This window comes from Myxocyprinus asiaticus, chromosome 42 (assembly GCF_019703515.2).
Source record: "Myxocyprinus asiaticus isolate MX2 ecotype Aquarium Trade chromosome 42, UBuf_Myxa_2, whole genome shotgun sequence".
Taxonomy (NCBI): domain Eukaryota; kingdom Metazoa; phylum Chordata; class Actinopteri; order Cypriniformes; family Catostomidae; genus Myxocyprinus; species Myxocyprinus asiaticus.
The window spans coordinates 6,557,105-6,578,735 of record NC_059385.1 but is presented as its reverse complement, the minus strand read 5'-3'; the positions used below and the strand labels follow the sequence as shown (position 1 = coordinate 6,578,735).

At 37.8% G+C, this 21,631-nt stretch overlaps 1 protein-coding gene across 3 annotated transcripts; it reads left to right on the top strand.

The window, feature by feature from the left end:
- Positions 1-1,896: 1,896 nt before the first annotated feature.
- LOC127432989 (transmembrane protein 120B) lies at positions 1,897-9,006 on the top strand. 3 transcript variants are annotated; one of them, XM_051684563.1, is made up of 12 exons: positions 1,897-2,035; positions 4,428-4,546; positions 4,657-4,773; positions 4,887-4,946; positions 5,032-5,127; positions 5,220-5,309; positions 5,610-5,675; positions 5,785-5,846; positions 5,972-6,064; positions 6,757-6,821; positions 7,922-7,990; positions 8,158-9,006. In XM_051684563.1, the coding sequence occupies exons 1-12, from the start codon at positions 1,973-1,975 to the stop codon at positions 8,269-8,271; spliced, it is 1,014 nt and encodes a 337-aa protein (XP_051540523.1). In that variant the 5' UTR covers positions 1,897-1,972; the 3' UTR covers positions 8,272-9,006. The 3 variants fall into 3 exon arrangements, with proteins under 3 accessions (XP_051540523.1, XP_051540524.1, XP_051540525.1); XM_051684564.1 differs by lacking the exon at positions 4,887-4,946; XM_051684565.1 differs by lacking the exon at positions 1,897-2,035 and having other exon boundaries at positions 4,447-4,574.
- The last annotated feature ends 12,625 nt before the right edge of the window (positions 9,007-21,631 follow it).

Below are 21,631 nucleotides of genomic sequence, written 5' to 3'. Positions count from 1 at the left end.
GATGCCAGTTTGTTTACATAATGCCACTGTTGTTTTTACACACACACACACACACATTTCTCAATACACACATACAAAACACACTCTGACATCCATACCAACACACCCACACAATTTTAGCTGCATCATTTATTCAATTGGCCTGCAGTGCTCTATAATACAGCAAACAGAAAATAGGAAAAAAGCATGTATTTGCTCCATATGCTAAACATAAGAAAAATGGCACCATCTGGTGGAAAATATTAAAAATATACATTTTGAAGCCAGGCCTCCGGAATGAAAGCATAATATAATAGAATGCATGATTTTATGCTTTAATGGCACTGGGATCAAATATTGCAGTTTCAATTGGGACATTTTTGTCCTGAAGGTCCTGAGTGTAACTATTTTGTGTACACAGTGTATTATAGATGTATTATAGGAACTGAGGTTGAAATATAAAAATTCCCCCAAAAATACACACCTTTGGCAAAATGTAGCCGTTGGCATTAACACAGCCAAAATGATCGAAAAAATGAAAAAGATAATGTCCCAAAGGTCGCACAAGGGTTAAATAACATACAAGAATATGTTAATCATAATCATAATCAATATTATTTAACCAGTTACCATGGTATTACTGTTTGTTGCCATCACTTTACTAATGTACCACCATAGTACTTTTACATAGTACCATAGCATGTTTGATATACAGTACCATAGTACCAATCCATGGTGGATTTTACATGGTGTTTCCAATATTAGAGGAAGACCGATATATCTGTTTTACTGGTTATCGGCAAAATCTATGCTGATAGTTGCCTATGTTTTTGTTTTTTTATTTATTCCCCCACATTTCTCTGTGGCTGGTGCTGGAGAATACAGTTAGAACAGTTTGGTTCTACAGTACAAAAGAGGCCTCTAAAAGTTAAATAAAAACAATCATATGGAGATTTGCTGTATCTTAATCTGTCATTATTGACAATATTCATATATATTTTTATTCTCACTACAATGTATTTTTATTTATTTATTTATTTTCATTAGATAATCAAGTGTTCTAAATTTAAGCATGGTCATGTAAAGAAAAATATGTGACTATATGGAAACGTGCCCCGACAGCACATAAATCTTGTGAATATTAAAACACCTTATTCCTCATTTAACCTCATCTGGTGAAATATTTATTTTAAAAAAATAAAAAAATAAAAAAAACTTAATCTGGTCAAACACTTAAATAAAGAGTCCCTGGTGTGATTTTTGGGCTTGTTAAAAGTCTATTAATAACAAGGAAAAAATGAATATGGGTGCATAATGCACCCATATTCATTTTTTCCTTGTTATTAATAGAATTTTGGTTAAACAATAAACTGCATCTGGGATTTCTATTAATTTCGCAGTCTTGTAGCTTCTGTGTCTGTGCCCATATAATAAAATGTTTTAACACTCTATAATTCAATTTCAAAAACTATTGGCCGATTAATCGGTTATCAGCCTGTTTCACCAGCTTAGTTATAGTTTAGTTATAGCTATCAGCAAAATGATTCGGTCGACCTCAAACCAGTAGAATGGAATCATATAATCATTACCAGTCTTGGAGTACGGTGTAAACACCATGTATAAATTAATAACGCAGCCTACAGTACCATGGTATTACTATGAGATACCATCACTGGTCAGACCTTACCTGTGACCAACTCCATTGAAATCAACTCAAAGCTAATCGCATTTGTAAGAGAAACAACCTTACCTAAACTTTACTGGTCAACCACTAAAGGTATTTACGTCTTGTGTTTGGTAACTTAGCAACAAGCCTTGACCGATCATATTTTTAATTGCTGACTCTCCCAGTCACTAGATGGCGATGTTGTCCTCACAAGCTTATCCGTGTTCGTGATTAGTGAACGGGTGAAGAAGCGGAGCTCATATAAATGGCTGGAGCGCCCACTATCGACAGTAAGCGGCACAGCAGCGCGAACGCAGACGGGTTACAATGTCACTGGAGAAATGTCAAAGTGAATGGACTGAAATAGAGCAAGAATATCAACAATTACAGGTTGGAACTGAACGAATATGTGTTATATGCGTATTCCGTTAGCCAAAACATGGACCACGGGACGGGCATGTTATGAAGCGAAAGGGGTCGTTATTGATGTTTATGATGTGGCTAACATGCTACAGCTCATAGATTAACTGATTTTCTTTTGTTACTGTACATTTGTGTTAAACTAATATTAGCTCTCTCTCAGTAACGTCTGAAACGTCATAATAATTAGCCTTATATCTGTTTAATTGTGAGTAAATGTGGTTATCACAGCAGATCTTCATGATCTGATAAAGATTCAGGACTTCAACTGGATAAATCTGATTAGATGTTAACATAGAGGAGTTGTTGCTCAATTTTATCGTGTTATTGCAAAAACATTGAGTTTACTCTTATGATCGATGCATGAGTGTCAGGGTCAGATTGCAGGATGATGATAAAGCTCTTGTATAGACACTGAATCAGAAGTTGGTATGACTGTCTTTTGCATAGTTTGTCCAAAGATTCAAGTAGCGTGAAGGGATTTGAATACTTCCAAAAGTACCATGTTAATACCATGTTGTTGCTGTTTTTTTTTTAACTACATTTACATTTATTAATTTAGCAGATGCTTCTATGCAAAGCGACTTGGATGGGAGAGGAGGCAGAGTATTTTGTTAAAGGGATAGTTCACACAAAAATGAAAATTCTCTCATCATTTACTCACCCTCATACCATCCCAGATGTGTATGACTTTCTGTCTTCTACTCAACACAAATGAAGATTTTTAGAAGAATATTTCAGCTCTGTTGGTCCATTCAATGCAAGTGGATGGTGGCCAGAACTTTGAAGGTCCAAAATGCACATAAAGGCAGCATAAAAGTAATACATAAGTCTCCAGTGGTTAAATCCAGGTCTTCAGGAGCGATATGATTGGTGTGGGTAAGAAACAGATCAATATTTAAGTCCTTTTTTTACTATAATCTTTCACAGTCACTTTTTTTTTTTTTTACGATTTGCATTCTACGTGCATATCACCACCTACTAGACAGGGTTGGTCAAAGGTGGAGATTTATAGTAAAAAAAAAAAAAATGGGGGGACTTAAATGTTGATGTGATTCATCGTATCGCTTCAAAAGATATAGATTTAACCACTGGTGTCTTATTTGTGTTCAGCAGAAGAAAGAAAGTCATACACATCAGGGATGGCATGAGGATGAGTAAATGATGAGAGAATTTTTATTTTTGGGTGAACTATCCCTTTAAGGTTGTCAGCTCTTACAAGAATAGTTAAATTTAAAGTGCAAAACTGTTTTGATTGAGGGGATAGATTGTGTACAATGCTTGAAATGCCCCTAGTAGACTGCCTCATTCTTTAAATGGCATGATCAGAGATTGGCATGTGCCCATTGAAAGGTCATGCCCACCCTAACCACTTTAGAGCACATATTATTCCTTTTTCAGAGGAGCTTAAATGGGGTTGTGCTCTTCAAACACATTCTGTTCAGTTTTGAGGGGTGTTTTGCTGATTTAAGAGGATAGTTAAGCCAGAAATTTTAATTCTGTCATCATTTACTCAAAACATAGCATCATGTTTTTCCAAACCCATATGACTCACAAAAGGAGATGTTGGGCAGCATATCTTTGTTCCATACAATGGAAGTAAAAGGTGACTGAGACTGAACATGCTAACTTTAAATTAGACAATGACTGATAGTGGATTTTACCAATACCGATAACTAATATGGTGGAAAAGGCAGATAACGGATTAACTGGCCGATAGTTTTTTTTTAATGGATTTATCGAAAGTTAAAGTTTTACCAGAAAATAAAGTTTTAAGAGTTTTAAATATAAATAAGCCTAAAATACCGGGGACACTTTTTTAAAAAATAAATGAGACTCTGCTCCATTACAATGCTCAATATGTATGTATTTATCCAAATTAAGCTTTTTATAGCCTATAAATTTACCAGAAGAAGGGTGCTGTGTATATATATTCCAGCAGATGAGGTTTATAATTATTCACAAGATATGAAGTTGGAGTATGTGCTGATGGGGCACGTTTCCATATAGTCGCATTTTTCTTTTGATTAACTAATCAAAATGGCAAAATATGCATTAAAGTGAAGACAAAAATATGGATGAATTTTGTAAATGATGAAACATTTAGATGCAGCAAATCCCCATAAAGTATCAGTGATTGTTTTATTTCACCTTTAGAGGCCACTGTTCTACTGTAGATCTAAGCCGTTCTACATTCGTAGCTAAACACGGAGGGGGAAAAAAACTATTGGCAACAATCGGCAAAGATTTTTGCAAATAACGATAGTTCCAAAATGCAACTATCGGCACAGATTAAAAGGTAAAACCGATATATCAGTCTACCTCTACATAAAAACTTTTTTATTATTATTATTTATAATAGGAAACTCACAAAGTTTATAGACAGAAACTGGAGGAGCTGACTAACCTGCAGGCGATATGCAGCAGTGCCATTAGCAAACAGAGAAAAGGCCTGAAAGACCTCAAGCAAAGTCTTCATAAGTATGTGCCATGTTTCACATTACTAAAGGTACTTAATTTATGTTAAATGCATATTGAACGTACCACTCACAATGATGTAAATTGATTTTTGCCTCTTTTCTTATAAACAGGTGTGTGAAAACCTGCAATGAAAAGGAATCAGAAGTGGTAAATGACTTGCAGGTCCAAATTAAAGAAAGGCAAAATGTCTTTTTTGACATGGAAGCCTATTTGCCAAAGAAGAATGGGTCAGTTTGAGTACTTTTATTCTGATTGTGGTATTTACAATGCTACTTTATGAGGTATTTGTTTTTGGGGGGGGGGGGTTTCCCTGTTCAAAACGGTTTTCTTCCTTTTACAGATTGTACTTAAATTTGGTCCTTGGAAACGTTAATGTTACGCTCCTCAGCAACCAAGCAAAGTAAGTCAGATGTGAAATTTATTATTTGAAATTGTCTGGGAGGTTTCTGAATGCAAAATTATTGTTTTTGTGTTTTCTACAACAGGTTTGCATACAAAGATGAATATGAGAAATTCAAACTTTATATGACCATAATACTAATGTTTGGTGCCGTTTCTTGTCTTTTTCTTCTAAACTACCGGTAAGTTGTGAGTTCTGCGAGAGATTACCATTGTTATTCTGTGGAAGATTCCCTTTTGGACTGTAACATGAAGATATGCCCTTTATTCGCAGTGTTACAGATGAAATCTTCAATTTCTTATTGGTGTGGTATTATTGTACTCTGACAATAAGGGAGAGTGTCCTCATGAGCAATGGCTCCCGGTGAGTTCACAGTCTGACTGGCTAATTTTTGTGTAAAATAACGATTGGTTCTTGTATTGTCTGATGACTGCATTATGAAGATAAGTTACATCTATATCAAGTTAAAGATATAGCTAATACAATCAAGTGATAGACCAGTATATCGGCTGATATTGTGCCTTTTTTAGATTATTTGTATCAGCTGATATCTTTGCATTTCAGCAATTTTGCCTACACTTCATGATTAAATTTAATTTGTCCTAGGACCTTAAAATTTAAAAGTATATCTGATAATTTCCTTTTTTATATTTCTTTCTGTAGTATTAAAGGCTGGTGGGTTTCACATCACTATGTCTCAACCTTTTTATCAGGTGTTATGTTAACATGGTAAGTATAAAGTAAAATAATGGCAATCCCTATACTTTAAATAATAAATTTTACCCTCCAGTTTGAAAACATGGCTTTCAACCACTCTGCTTTTCTGCTGTCTTTTAAGGCCAGAAGGTCCTATGTATCAGATGTTCAGAAGTCAGTTCCTGGCTTTCTCCATCTATCAGAGTATGTATTCTATTTGCAACTCGATATGATTTTCATTTGACTTTTGACTTACAATTGGGAGTTGACTGTATATTTATGTCAGGCTCTGATATAATGCTTTATAATGAAGGCTACATGTTTGGTAGGTTGCGTGCAGTTTCTTCAGTATTATTATCAGAGCGGATGTTTGTATCGGTTACGAGCTCTGGGCGAAAGGAACCAGCTGGACCTGACAGTGGGTAGGAGTTCAGACACTTTTCATCGTTGGAGAAACACTGATCTGGATAATGTTGCATGTATAGCCTGAAATCGGACCCATTGTCTAGAGATGGGCCGATAATCGGTTTGACCGATATTTTTAACCAATTTTCCACATGGTTATCAGTTCTTTAATATCGGGTTTACTGCTGAAGATAGACAAAAGAAATTAAATTTTAAATAGTAATTAAGTGAGGGGCTTTGAACAAGTGCATATTGCAACTAATTAGTCAATTAAATTTTTGTTAGACTGTGCACAATATAGGTTTTGGAAAGCTGTTCACCAGACGGTTAGTAATAAATGATTTAGTTGTTAATGTGCCTAAAACAAGAATTAAAAATTGGTTATACATATCGGTTATTGGTAGAGATGGGCCGATATTGATTTTTAATTGACCGATACAATACTGAATATTTTGGTGTTTAAGTGTCCGATAAACTATTTTTAATTCTTATGTTACTTCTGCGAGATTTAAGAACCAATAACTGATTAAGTTGAAAAGTGTAAATATCGGTTAAAAATATTGGTCAAACAGATTACTTGTATATCTCTAGTTATCGAACACTTAAACACAAAAATAATCTGTATCGTACTGGCCATTAAAAAAACAATATCGTCCGATACCATTGACCTCATGTTCTCATAATAAGTTTTCTTATGTTTCGCAAACAGAGGGCTTTCAGTCATGGATGTGGAGGGGGCTCACGTTCCTTCTTCCATTTTTATTTTTTGGCCATGTGAGTATTAGTGTTTAATTTGTATGGTTAACACCTTTAATCAAGTTAGTTTCTCACAAAGATTAAGGGTTCCCAAGGCCATGGAACATAACTGATAATTTTACAATTGTTATTTTACTTCCAAAGTCATGGAAATTAGTACAATTATAAAAAGTCGTGGAAGTTTTTAAGTAATATACAGTTTTGTAGTTTAAGTTAATGCACAGTTTTGAAAATATTTTATTGGCTTGATTAGTGCAATCATTATAAAGTGATTTAAAAAAAATCCTTTTTCAAGAATCATGAGTGAATGTGCCTCATGCCAGTGTCCATTATCTATCAAACGTATTTTATTGGACTGTGGTATTTTTAGTCCACTGAGGAAATTGTTTTAATTCTGCTGACACCCTTGACACGGTTTTTAAAATTTTGGTCCAGAATCAGTTTTAAAGTCATGAAAATAGCCATAGAAGTTGGTATGGCATGAAAAACTAATAATTATGAATGAATGGAAAAGTCAAGGAAAAAATCAACAAACAAAATCCCTGAAGCATGACCAGGTCAAAAGAGAGGATGGGAGTTATGGGGGGCATAACCCCCTAGATTTGCCTCAAGCAACCGATGCAAGTGCCCCACCAAAGAGCATCCTAGTCCCGGCCCTGCCCTGAAGAATGATTTTGTGTTGAAAACAGATACACTTTAATTATATTGATAACCCACTTCTGTTTTTGCTGCACATTACTGAGTTATACATGTATTGGCAAGCACTTACCCACCCCCAACCACAGGTTTCAAGTGCATGCATGTGCAAAATGGAGATTAGTTAGTTGAAAGGAATGAGGTAGTCCAGATTAGGGGATAATATGAATCCATGAATAGCAGTATGTCAGGGTAGTTAAAAAGAGGCCCTCTTCCCTGAGTTAAAAATGTCCTTATGTGACTTTACTATCATCCTAATACTAATTCTTTGTATGTCATTAATAAAAGTATTTGTGCATTTGTGACAGTAAAAGCTGTGTAGATTTTGTCATCTGTTAACCAGTTATAATGAACAGACGTACGTATTGATTCAGTTCACTGACATGAAAGATATTTGTGTTGATTTTCTCTTCTCTGGTCAGTTTTGGCAGTTGTACAACGCTGCGACCCTTTTTAGGCTGTCTGCCCGTGATGACTGCAAGGAATGGCAGGTAAAGATGGAACTGATGTATATATTTTAGAAGTAAAATGGCTCACAATCAGTTTTATGTTGCCTTTAACCTAAATTAATAGAGTTCTTTTCCAGTATTGTAAAAGGTGAAAAAAATACTTTTGCTCCCAAATGTTCGATCAACATAACCATTTTTTCATACTCTAGGTGTTCATGTTGGCCTTGACGTTTCTCGTCTTGTTCCTGGGGAATTTTCTCACTACTCTGAAAGTGGTCCACCAGAAGCTCCAAAAGAACAAAGAAAAGATCAAAAAGAACTGATGAGAGGCTGGAAGTTTTCATACCCAACGAGGCCAGAGTGGAACTCGCAGAACTGAACTACAAAGCGCACAAAACTGTTTTGTCTTTTGAGTGTTGTCCCACTAGCTGTCTGGAGTCAGAGGCAAATGCTGACGTCTCTCAAACTCATTTTGACGGCAACAATGGAAACTCTAGATTATGTCACTTTGCCCATTTCTCTGCCGTGTTTTTGCTTTTTCTTTTTACACAATCACAGCTGTTAGAGGGTAATGTTTGGGTTAGGTACCACTGTTAACCTTCAATGTTTCAAACACTGTATACTTAATAAGTGAGAAGAATTTTATTTTGTTCCTATGCATGAATATGTTTACAAAAAGCCACATTTTAATTGAAAACTGCAGAACTGCAGATGCTCAGTTCATTGGGGTCTAGAAGGGATTTTTACTTTATGGTTAATAAAGCTGGATAGTGATAAAATTATAATGGAATAAATACTTGCGCTCCCACAAGGCATTTAAACAGGAGCATATGCTCATGTATTTTGTATTGTGAGAATTTTTATAAGGGACAAGTGGTGTTTTGCACGTTAAGGCTTGTCAGTAGGATTATTGAGCAAGGCAAAATTCTTGAATCAAGGTCACATTTTCTGCCACCTTAAAAATATGGTTTTGTTTATTTAATTAATGATAATGATGGCAATAAAGCTCCATTAACACTTTGAAGTACATTTGAATAAAAAAATTAGTATTTCCCTTTTCTCTTGCCTTGTAATTTGCACCAGTTTGGTAGTTGTACTGTATTTAGAGGCATAGACATGCAACTGCATTATAAATTAGACGAACTAATGGAAGTGCTGAACAATATCATGCATAATGTGCTGTTTTCAGCCAACTGTGAGTGGATACTGTTGCAATTACATCTACTGTAATAGGACTAATTGTTTTTCAAGAGTGGATGTTTTTGCTGGCAAATGTACTTTAATATGTACTTTGATTGACGATGTAAAAATGTCAAAGTAAAGAATTAGTCATTTTTGCCAAATAATGCAAGATTTGTTAATGGATAGTTCATTTATTTGACCTCATGTTGTTATAAAATCCATACAACTTTCTTCCACACAAAAGTTGATGTTGTGCACTGTTGCATTCATTTATTTATTTATCACAATGAAAGTGAATGGTGACTGAGAACAATACTACGCCTAATATTTCTTTGTGTTCCACAAAGGAAGAAAAGTCATACTAGTTTGGGACAACATGATGGTGAGTAAATGATGACATTTTTGGGTGAACTAACCACTTAATAATTTGCCATCAGGGAACTCGCTGACGAAACCTTCTTCCGCCATGATATTACAGAGCCAAGAAGTGAAAAGGAGTTGCTGGAATAGTTGTTTGCCTTAATGCTGTCTGTTCACCTGTTCTCATCTTGTTCAGTTTAGTCCAAAATCCAAGTGTCATGTATTATTTGAAGTAGCGTAAGCTCCATAATGTGTAACTGTAAGGGAAAGCTGTAATAAAAAAAGACTTCTCATGTTTGGAAAGAACTTTTCCAGAGGGCTGATTAGATGCCAAGCTGAATTTCCATTTGCTACCTATTGCTTTATAAGGCAAATAAAATAAATCTGATGCAATCTTTATGGCCTCATGTGAAAATCAGACATATCTTCATCACCAGAGGGCGCAAGTGTAAGACATGCTTATCTGTTCAGGACAAAAAAAGTATCCATACATCACAGCAGTCTCAGGCCGGAGGTCAGAGGCGGAGCTAATGACAACAAAAATCATGGCGGAGATGAGATGTTGTCTTTGTAATATCTTAATAAATCTATAATTATTTGGTGAACAGTGAATCAATATAGGAATGCTTATTTTTTATCTGCTTACTACTGAATCTGTAGGTGTGTTTTTGTTATTCTTATTGAAGCTTTAATGTTTTTTCATGCTTTATTAAATCAAATATTTTTCTGCGGACATTTCGATAACCCTTCGGATTGTGTTTTGCAAATAGGCATTGCCATAAACTCACTGAAGCTTTTTCCGATTACCAAGCAGTATAATATCACTAACAACAGTCAAAAATGGAAGAACAGTCTGCTGCTGAAATTGTCACTGCCCCTTTTGCATGGCAAGTGTGTAAGCAGATAACACTGGACAAATTAAAATTGCATCTCCAAAGCCACTCCAAGGCAGTTGTCAATGGAGATATAAACATCTTGAGTTGTTTGTCAATATATGTAGCACAAATATTTATATTGACTTTTCACAGATGCTGGAGAGCACCACTCCATTACCACTTTCTGTACTAAGCAACCACTACAGTTTTAAGGAGAGATGATTTTGAAAATCATTCACATGTTTGTAAACATAAACGGCATCCCACTTCAGCCAAAATGCCACCAACCATCGGTGGAACAGTGCTCACGCCAGTGGTCAGAGACACACCATCAACCACCAGTGCAACAGTGCCCACGCCAGCGGTCAGAGACACACATTCAACCACCAGTGCAACAGTGCCCACGCCAGCAGTCAGAGACACACAATCAACCACCAGTGCAACAGTGCCCACGGCTAGCGGTCAGAGACACACCATCAACCACCAGTGCAGCAGTGCCCACGGCTAGCGGTCAGAGACACACCATTAACCACCAGTGCAACAGTGCCCACGCCAGCAGTCAGAGACACACATTCAACCACCAGTGCAACAGTGCCCACGCCAGCGGTCAGAGACACACCATCAACCACCAGTGCAGCAGTGCCCACGGCAGCGGTCAGAGACACACAATCAACCACCAGTGCAACAGTGCCCACGCTAGCGGTCAGAGACACACCATTAACCACCAGTGCAACAGTGCCCACGCCAGCAGTCAGAGACACACATTCAACCACCAGTGCAACAGTGCCCACGCCAGCGGTCAGAGACACATTCAACCACCAGTGCAACAGTGCCCACGCCAGCTGTCAGAGACACACATTCAACCACCAGTGCAACAGTACCCACGCCAGCAGTCAGAGACACACAATCAACCACCAGTGCAACAGTGCCCACGCCAGCAGTCAGAGACACACATTCAACCACCAGTGCAACAGTGCCCACGCCAGCAGTCAGAGACACACAATCAACCACCAGTGCAACAGTGCCCACGCTAGCGGTCAGAGACACACCATCAACCACCAGTGCAGCAGTGCCCACGGCAGCAGTCAGAGACACACCACCAGTGCAACAGTGCCCACGCCACCAGTCAGAGACACACATTCAACCACCAGTGCAACAGTGCCCACGCCAACAGTCAGAGACACACATTCAACCACCAGTGCAACAGTACCCACGCCAGCAGTCAGAGACACACAATCAACCACCAGTGCAACAGTGCCCACGCTAGCGGTCAGAGACACACCATCAACCACCAGTGCAGCAGTGTCCACGGCAGCAGTCAGAGACACACCACCAGTGCAACAGTGCCCACGCCACCAGTCAGAGACACACATTCAACCACCAGTGCAACAGTGCCCACGCCAGCAGTCAGAGACACACATTCAACCACCAGTGCAACAGTACCCACGCCAGCAGTCAGAGACACACAATCAACCACCAGTCCAACAGTGCCCACGCTAGCAGTCAGAGACACACCATCAACCACCAGTGCAACAGTGCCCATGCCAGCAGTCAGAGACACACATTCAACCACCAGTGCAACAGTACCCACGCCAGCAGTCAGAGACACACAATCAACCACCAGTCCAACAGTGCCCATGCCAGCAGTCAGAGACACACATTCAACCACCAGTGCAACAGTGCCCATGCCAGCAGTCAGAGACACACATTCAACCACCAGTGCAACAGTGCCCACGCCAGCAGTCAGAGACACACATTCAACCACCAGTGCAACAGTGCCCATGCCAGCAGTCAGAGACACACATTCAACCACCAGTGCAACAGTGCCCACGCTAGCGGTCAGAGACACACCATCAACCACCAGTGCAGCAGTGCCCATGGCAGCAGTCAGAGACACACCACCAGTGCAGCAGTGCCCACGCCAGCAGTCAGAGACACACATTCAACCACCAGTGCAACAGTGCCCACGCCAACAGTCAGAGACACACATTTAACCACCAGTGCAACAGCACCCACGCCAGCAGTCAGAGACACACAATCAACCACCAGTGCAACAGTACCCACGACAGCAGTCAGAGACACCCATTCAACCACCAGTGCAACAGTGCCCACGCCAGCTGTCAGAGACACACAATCAACCACCAATTCAACAGTGACAGTACCAGCAGTCAGACTGTGGGGTTGTCATGTTAATGGTATGGAATCTAGAGAAATCATGTCTCTGACATAAATAAACCTATAATTGGTGTGCTTTATAAGTATTTGTTGGAAGAAAGAATAAGGACACATGCATTTACATTTATTTAATTGGCAGATGCTTTTATTGAAAACAACTTACAGTGCATTCAGTCTATTGACTCATAAATGTATGCATTTCCTGGGAACCCAAAACATCGTTACTATCATCCTTACTCTATCTCTACCAGTTGAAATGCAGGAGTAGGTTCATGATACCTACTGCATTAACTAATGTTAACAAATGGAACCTTATTAAAAAGTGTTACAATTACATTTTAAAATTGTCATCAAATTGAAATACAGCACGTTTTAAATCTAATAAAGCAAACAGAAGAAATTACGCTTCAAAAAGGTAGTGCAACATCGGTCTGGAAACTGATGTGGCTCCATTAGCTCCGCCCTAACCTCTGGCCTGACGCCGGGTTCACACATCCTCCGTGAGCAGCGTGTTTTCGTTTCCCATATCAACAGATGACACTGTTTAAACTGCAAGCGTGAGTCACGAGGTGACACGTCCCAGAAGCAGGGCCATAGCAAGGTTATCTGGGCCCCCTGACTGTATCGTGCTCTGGGCCCCTTTCCTATTAAAAAATACAGCTTAGGGGCCTGGGTAGCTCAGCGAGTAAAGACGCTGACTACCACCCCTGGAGTCACGAGTTCGAATCCTGGGCATGCTGAGTGACTCCAGCCAGGTCTCCTAAGCAACCAAATTGACCCGGTTGCAAGGGAGGGTAAAGTCACATGGGGTAACCTCCTTGTGGTCGCTATAATGTGGTTTGCTCTTGAGTTGTGCGTGGATGACGTGGAGAATAGCTGAAGCCCCCACACACGATATGTCTCCACGGTAATGCGCTCAACAAGCAACGTGATAAGATGCGTGGATTGATGGTCTCAGACATGGAGGCAACTGAGATTCGTCCTCCGTTACCCGGATTGAGGCGAGTCACTACACCACCACGAGGACTTAGAGTGCATTGGGAATTGGGCATTCCAAATTGGGGAGAAAAAGGTGAGAAAATCGGAATACAAATACAGTTTACAATTTGTTGTGGGGCCCCCTGGACCTTTGGGCCCTTAGAATCATTATCACCTTTCACCCCACTAGCTACAGCCCTGCTCCAAAGTGGCAGTGAGCGGATAGTTTCTGGCGTTGTATGGTGGGAACTCCGTGCCAAAACCCAAGTGTCCGACAGACCGACCAAATATCTTGTGTTTGAGCGTCTTACACAGCGGGTGACCCACGTGACAACCTGACGTGACATCAGTGTCTTGAATTAGCTGGTTTTTAACTAGGAAAGGAGCCAAGCTGTTGTTTAAAGACCATAAATAGACAATACAGGCACTAGATGTTCTGTAGATATTTTAAACCTAAATCAATACTCAACCATTTTTCCCGCATCCTGCTGTACTTCCCTCAATAAGCATTTAGAGAAAGGAGTTGTAGGCTATTCTAAGTCATTCTGAGTGATGAACTGATAGCTGTAAAAAAGCTACCATCTGTCTATCATGACTTTCTCTGATAATTTTGAAAGAAACTTACATACTACATTCCATGACAGAAGGATCTAAAGTTCTATTTTAATTTTTCAAATTGTTTGTGTGTGTGTTTGTGAGACTGCGTGTGTGTTTGTGTGGGTGTGGGTGTGTGTGTGGGTGAGTGTGTGTTACTTAAAGAGAGCAAACATATTGTACATACATACATACATACATACAAACAAAGTCTTAATTCAAGTCTTTCTATTTTTTCATATTGTTTTTTTATTCATATATACACTACCGGTCAAAAGTTTTGAAACACTTGACTGAAGTGTTTCTCATGATCTTAAAAATCTTTTGATCTGAAGGCGTATGCTTAAATGTTTGAAATTAGTTTTGTAGACAAAAATATAATTGTGCTACCATATTAATTTATTTCATTATAAAACTAAAATATCACAAAAAAAAATAAATAAAAAAATAAACATTTTTTAAATTGATGACTTGGACCAAATAATAAAGAAAAGCAGCTAATAAGTGCCCAACATAGATGGGAACTCCTTCAATACTGTTTAAAAAGCATCCCAGGGTGATACCTCAAGAAGCTGGTTGAGAAAATGTCAAGAGTACATTTCTGCAAATTCTAGGCAAAGGGTGACTACTTTGAAGATGCTAAAATATAACACAGTTTTGATTTATTTTGGATTTTGTCACAACATAATTCCCATAGTTCCATTTATGTTATTCCATAGTTTTGATGACTTTACTATTTTTCTAAAACGTGAAAAAAATTATAATAAAGAATGAGTAAATGTTTCAAAACTTTTGTAGTGTATATAATTTTCATATTGTTATTTGTCAAATTGTTTAATTTTATGTTGTGTGCTATATTGTCTCACAAGTTAGAGATAAAGAGTTTCAATTTCAAGGTCTTCAATGTCATGGGACGATGTTGTGAGGAAGTAATTGTCCATTTACTTTGCATGGTATAGTAACACTTGTTGAATTTGTGCTGGTCAGACAAAGTCAGACTGAGCATTGAGAAAGACGCAATTAAGATTATTCAATAAACTCTGCTCATTTTTACCATCACTTCATCTCCTGCCTTCTGCTATATTCCTCCTGCTGACTCTTGGGCTGGTAGGAGAGTTAACATAACAAGCTGTTAATGCTGACTGGTTTTGGATATCAGACAAAGCTCTGATATATGGATATCTTCTGATGGAGAGAGAGGTCTTATGAACACGGGATCTAACATGCATTTTCACTGCCTCTCATGTTTTCATATTCTAAGCATATCATTGAATACTGTACATGGCATCACATCTTTGTCAATAGGCTATATACATAGTTGGTGGGTGAATGAATTGCAGGGTAAGGGTACATAAAATAAAATTAAGTAAATAAATAAATAAATAACATTTAAAATACAAATACATTTTTCCAATCTGAATCCAAACGTTAATTTCAAGATTTTCAAATTGCAGGTTCTGCCTACTGTACAACGTTCACACTCCATACAAAACACTCCAAATTAATAAATAGTTGATTACTGTTATTTGCACAGACACCAGTATTCATATTGATAACTATACATATCAAATTGATGCCTATCAATCCATCATTCTTTATATAGTCAGTCTCTTTATCCCTCTTTCCAGGAAATTTAGAGAATCTCCAGATGGTGTCGTGTGTGCTTTAAGACAGCCTTTTGAGCCTTCTTTCACGGTTTCTTAGCCAGATGACCTTTCCTTCTCCTGGATCTCTTTCTTCTGAGCCTCCAAGTTTTGTCTGTAAAAAATATTCATATATACCCCTATTTTCTGATGAATATATCTGTTTTCTTCCCAATAATAAACATGTTTCTATCATTGTTTTCATTTACAGTTCTGTGCAAAAGTCTCAGGCACATTAGATGTTCACAAAATACATATGTCTTAAGATGGTTATTTTTTTTTTTTTGCTTGAGTGTGTCAGTAGAAAATATCAATTTTAGATTTTAACATCTTTTGCACATAGAATTGAATAGAAGAAGAACAAGAAGCTATACTATAAGTCAGGGATTATATGAAGAGAATGAAACAATTAAGGCAAACCAAATCCATAGAAGAACTGTGTCAAATTCTTCATGATGCTTGGAACAGCCTACTTGACAGTAGTGTTGAAAAACTTTGTGCAAGTGTACCTTGGAGAATTGGTGTGGTTTTAAAGGCAAAGGATGGGCACACCAAATATTGATATAGCTTTTATATTTACTGCACTGTGTATGAAGTTAAATGATAAATAAAAGCTATTTATGGCATTATTTTTGAAAACTACAAACTTTACAGCATTTTTCAGAAATGCCTAAATCTTTTACACAGTACTGTACTTTAAACGTTTCATAAACAGTTTAAAGCAGTTCAGAAACTTTTCAGGATTAATATCAAAGCTAATATATTGACACAATCTTCTGGACAACAAAGGCACTACATTATACAGTTGTACAATAATGTAATTCTTTGCTACAATATATCAAACTTACAAGGTAAAATAGTAATATATGTATGTATTTACACATATGTGTGTGCGGGTGAGGGTGGTTTACAAGGACTTTTTTTAGGTTACAAACTGGTAATTACAAGACTATTATGCTATAAATGTGGTTTATGAGGACATTTCTAGTGTCCCCATAATTCAAATTGCTTAAAAAAACATACTAAACAACGTTTTGTTTTTTTAAATGTAAAAATGCAGAATGTTTTTTGTGAGGCTTAGGGGATAGAATCTATAGTTCGTTCAGTAAAAAAACATTATGTCTATGGAGAGTCCTCATAAGGATAGCCACACCAACATGTGTGTGTGTGTGTGTGTGTGTGTGATAGAGAGAGAGAGAGAGAGAGAGAGAGCAGAGAGAGAGAGAGAGAGAGAGAGAGAGAGAGAGAGAATAAAGCACTTGCTTCATTCCTGAACATAGCTTGTATCTGTTTGGTTATATATGATTTTATATAATTAATTTCTGTGCCATGCATTAACTTACGTGCAGTTAAGGCTTGCCAGCTACTGTATGTGCAGTATATTTGCTCTCTTTAAGTAACACACACACTTACACACTCACACACACTCACAAGCACACACACAGACTCACAAACACACTCACACACACACACACACACACACACACACACACACACACACACTAGGGTTGCTCCGATACTAAAATTTTGGCTTCGGTACGATACCAGCCCTGGTACCTCGGTATCAATACTAACTCGATACTTAGGCAACAAATAAAAAAGCTCAGATTTTTGATGAAATTACTTGTCTAAAAGAACTGCATAAAGTCTTATGGATACAAATTATGCCTTTTCTGTTTGAATATTTCTGGATTCCATGTTAAATGTTTTAATTAAATGTTTTGATGAAATTGTGTTTAATCAAATACATAATGTACAGCTTTAATCAAATGAAAATATAATACTTTTCAACAATATATATATATCAAGGCTTCAGACTAAAAAAATGACTTAGGAGCCATTGGCTCCTAAACTAAAACATTAAGGAGCCAAATGGCTGTTTTTAGTAGCCAAATCACAGATTTTCTCGATTTAGATTGCTGTTCAGAAACAAGATAGAAAGCTGAAGAAAAGGAAGACAGCTGATAACCCATTAATCAGAGGTTTAATAAACAGTATATATAGCTGAGAAGTTAAGTTTGCATTCCCTTTTGTCTCATAAATGTTCACACCCCTTTCATAATTTATACAAATATAAGAGATAAAATATTTTTTTTAATTTAGTACTGCTCTTCAGAACATACATTACAGATATTTACATAAAGTATAGTATGCATATAGTAGTGGGTTGTCTTCCTGAGCATCAATGAATGTTTGCACCTTATGTAATAGTTGTGTACAAGTCCCTCAATTGTCCTAAGTGTCAAAAGCTTGATTATATATATAAATATATATGATTTTAATTGTTTTAAAATATTGCCTTTTTGTCTTTCTTTACTGTTACCGGATGGCCTCAGACACAGAGTCTACAAGAGTGCAAATTGAATGAAATCCCAGATGCAGTTTATTGTGCTACTCCAATCCCAATCAATAATTACCAGAAGAAGAAAAAAAAGTGGTACACAATACGGGACTTTTAATTATAAAGAAACCCGAAATACACATGGGACTCTTATTTTGAAATGTCTGCGCTCCCAGTTGTGAACACACTGACGGCTGATTCGCTGAGAATGTAAATCTGATTCAAACTGCTAACCTGAGCTCCAGAGTTCAAACCCTCAGTTCTTTTCAGGTGATTCATGAAAAAGATCCGGTTCAAAAGAGTCATTTATTCATGACTTTCTCGCGCTGGGTTTGTTGCATGCAGTGCAGCGAGCTCATCAGAAACAGAATGGGTGAAAAGTGGCACGAGACACACTGGTTGTGCACGTTCTAAAAATATATTCAGTAACTCACAAGATGATATCTGACGAAACCGTATATGAACGCACACAACCCGGCTGTCGCCAGTGGTAACTAGATTTTAAATTATTGTCACAATAAATTATTTTTGGTCACATTTGTGACCATTTTAGTTTGTTGTCTGGAGCCCTGTATGTGTGTGTATATATATATATATATATAAGATGCACAACAGAGTTTTACAGTATTAATGAAAACATTAAATGAAAACAATCTGATTACCTGAGGCAAAAGGCTACCATGGCTGAATCACAACATGCTGATATTGCTTATGTGATATTGCTTACAGATAATAATGCTAATAATATAACCATTTAATATTATATTATTGTTACTATGAGTATTATTGGACTGCTTTGAATATTACACTTTTATACAGTAGCAATAGTTTTCTGTCATAATGTCTTCAATTTAACGCAGTCAGTTGAATAGAGCTCTTATTTCAGCGTGACTTTTATTTTGAAAGATCTTTGAAGTTCTTGTTTGTGAAGGGTTCGTTATATCAGGCTTCCCCCAACTCGTGAGCTGAAATCTCCAAGCTGCAATGGAGAAAGAGTTCATTTTAGAGTTCACAGCTGTTTATACACTCAACACACTGATCTGTGGCTCTGCAGATGGATACTATTGGACACACTGCATGAAAATCAAGCATTAGTAGTGTGTGTTGCGTTTGTATGTGTGTTCGTGTGCATGCCTGTGTGTGTGTGTGTGTGTGTGAAGGAGATGACAGGGCAGAGAGGTGCCTCTTATTCATACTGTGGCACACAGTACATGTAACTGTATATAATTTCATTAAATGACATCCTTCTGCTGTTTAATGATCACACTTGGCCATATAGAGGCTATTTTATTATTATTTTCAAATGGTCTTTGATTTAATCTCAAAACTCTCATTATATTAACTCTTTGTACAGGGTTTAAAATGGGCAAGGAAGAGGTGGGAACCGGCTGAACACTCAGAATAATGTTTAATGAAAGTTAAAAAGACGCAAACATAAACACACAAGGCAGCTGCGTGTGGCTCTCTCTCTCAAACTGCCACATCTGGCTCTGCTTTTTCCCTCTCCTCGGCTGATTAGCCCAATTGGGGGCCGGCCGTGTGCACTCATGGCCCGGCCCTGCCCTCCTCCTCGTCACACTCTCATATTACATTACATTTAGCTAATGGCAGCATACTTTAATATGGTACCAAAATTAACTAGATGATATCGTTCCATTTAAAAAAATTTGGTATTGCGATATTTCGTATACCGCGCAACCCTAAAAAGTGCACTGAAAAGTGAAAATAGAACTTTTGACCCTTCTGTCATGGAATGTGATATGTACGTTTCTTTTAAAATGATCAGAGAAGGTCATGATAGACAGGTGGTAGCTTTTTACAGCTATCAGTTCATCACTCAGAATGACTTAGAATAGCCTACAACACCTTTCTATAAATGCTTATTGAGGGAAGTACAGCAGGATGCAGGAAAAATGGTTGAGTATTGTTTTAGGTATGAAATATCTACATCTAGTGCCTTTTATAGTCTTTAAAAACAGCTTGGCTCCTTACCTAGTAAAACCAGCTAATTTCAAGACGTTGATGGCACGTCAGGGTGTCACGTGACATCGTCACGTGGGTCACCCCCTGTGTAAGATGCACAAAGCACAAGCCATTCAGTCGGTTGCTTGGATTTTGGCACGGAGTTCCCGCCATAGTTGAGCCTATTTTTGCTGCGTGCTCTCGCTGAGCTCAACAGCTCTGGGTGCAGAACAACACTAAATCATGAGATTATTGAAAAGACACAAAAGCAAATCAAAATGATTCAAACCGAACCTATAGTACACTACAATTTATATGTCTGCATGCAAGTAAACTGAATAAAATAACTTAATAAAGGAAAGAACTACTACACCGCCGTACATTTTGACAATCTGTGTATATAGGTGTACAGTATTAGACACAACATTAACGATCACAACCAAGTGTGCTGATAAAGATGAAGTGCACGTGACTGCCCGCTGTTGTCCTTGAAGCAGCAATAACCTCAGCTTATTATGACCTTATTAAAGAAAACATTTGCCGTAGGACCCCATAGATAACTTTATTTTCTGCGTAGAGGCGCTGCTGTTTCATTTCACGGCAAATGTAAACGTCCAACGCGACCGCCACGCTCACGGAGGATGTGTGAACCCGGCGTGAGACTGCTTGCATGGCGCTGCTGTCTTAATCTGCTGTGACATTTTCTTTTTTTTCTCTCTCATTTAAAAAGTTTTACTTCTAAATAGATGAGTAGTAATATTGGAACATATGCATGAAACCATAAGCACTCATGTGAGCTGAAGGGATCAGTCATATCAGCCTTATAAAAGCTTTTTTATTCCACATGGGGTAGGGGCGCCTCATGAGTGCTGCCATGTTAGAATCACATGACCAGCTGAATATTACCAGAGACTGTTTTGCAGAGACAGGCCACTTCTATTTAAATGAATGGGAGAAATTGGAACGACCAACCAAGAAGCTCTGAGCGCCCAATGGTCAGAAGTCCCGCCTTACTACTGTGTTTAAATGATGCAGCTTCCAGGCCACTAGGTGTCACTGTAAGCCAATGCAAGTCACTTCGAATTACTTCAAAAAAAATTACTGAGTGCACCTTTAAGGTACACTTACGGTCATTTTTAGGAATGTCGTTTAAGACTTACAGCCATACCTAGTGGTGTGGATGCAGTATTATTACACAATAGTTTACAGTAATCGATGCGATTGTAGAAATTCACTATTCACAGTCAGACATAGTTCAGTTAATCCATGAGTAAAAGTTTCTATAACAGGGCAGTTACTAAGATTAAGCGAGTAATGGTCATGTGATCAAAACATGGCAACCCCCATGAGGTGACCCTCTCCATGTAGAATAAAACAGCTTTTATTAAGTTACTGAAATGACTGAGTCATTATCTCATGTGTGTTGTCTTTATTTTATAAATAGGTTTCAAAATTGCTATACATTTCTTTAGGAATGAAACTTTTTAATGAGGAAAAAAAAACTGAGTGCACCTTTAAATTTGTGCATCATTCAGGGCGTAACTAGAGGGAGGGCAGGGTGGCCAGCCACCCT

What these genes read in the sequence shown, in the direction of transcription:
- LOC127432989 (XM_051684563.1), top strand. Translation starts at nt 1,973, where the DNA reads ATGTCACTGGAGAAATGTCAAAGTGAATGGACTGAAATAGAGCAAGAA. An exon ending in CTCATGAGCAATGGCTCCCG is followed by an intron (nt 5,310 to 5,609) that starts GTGAGTTCACAG and finishes TTCTTTCTGTAG; the next exon opens with TATTAAAGGCTGGTGGGTTT. An exon ending in CCAGCTGGACCTGACAGTGG is followed by an intron (nt 6,065 to 6,756) that starts GTAGGAGTTCAG and finishes TTTCGCAAACAG; the next exon opens with AGGGCTTTCAGTCATGGATG.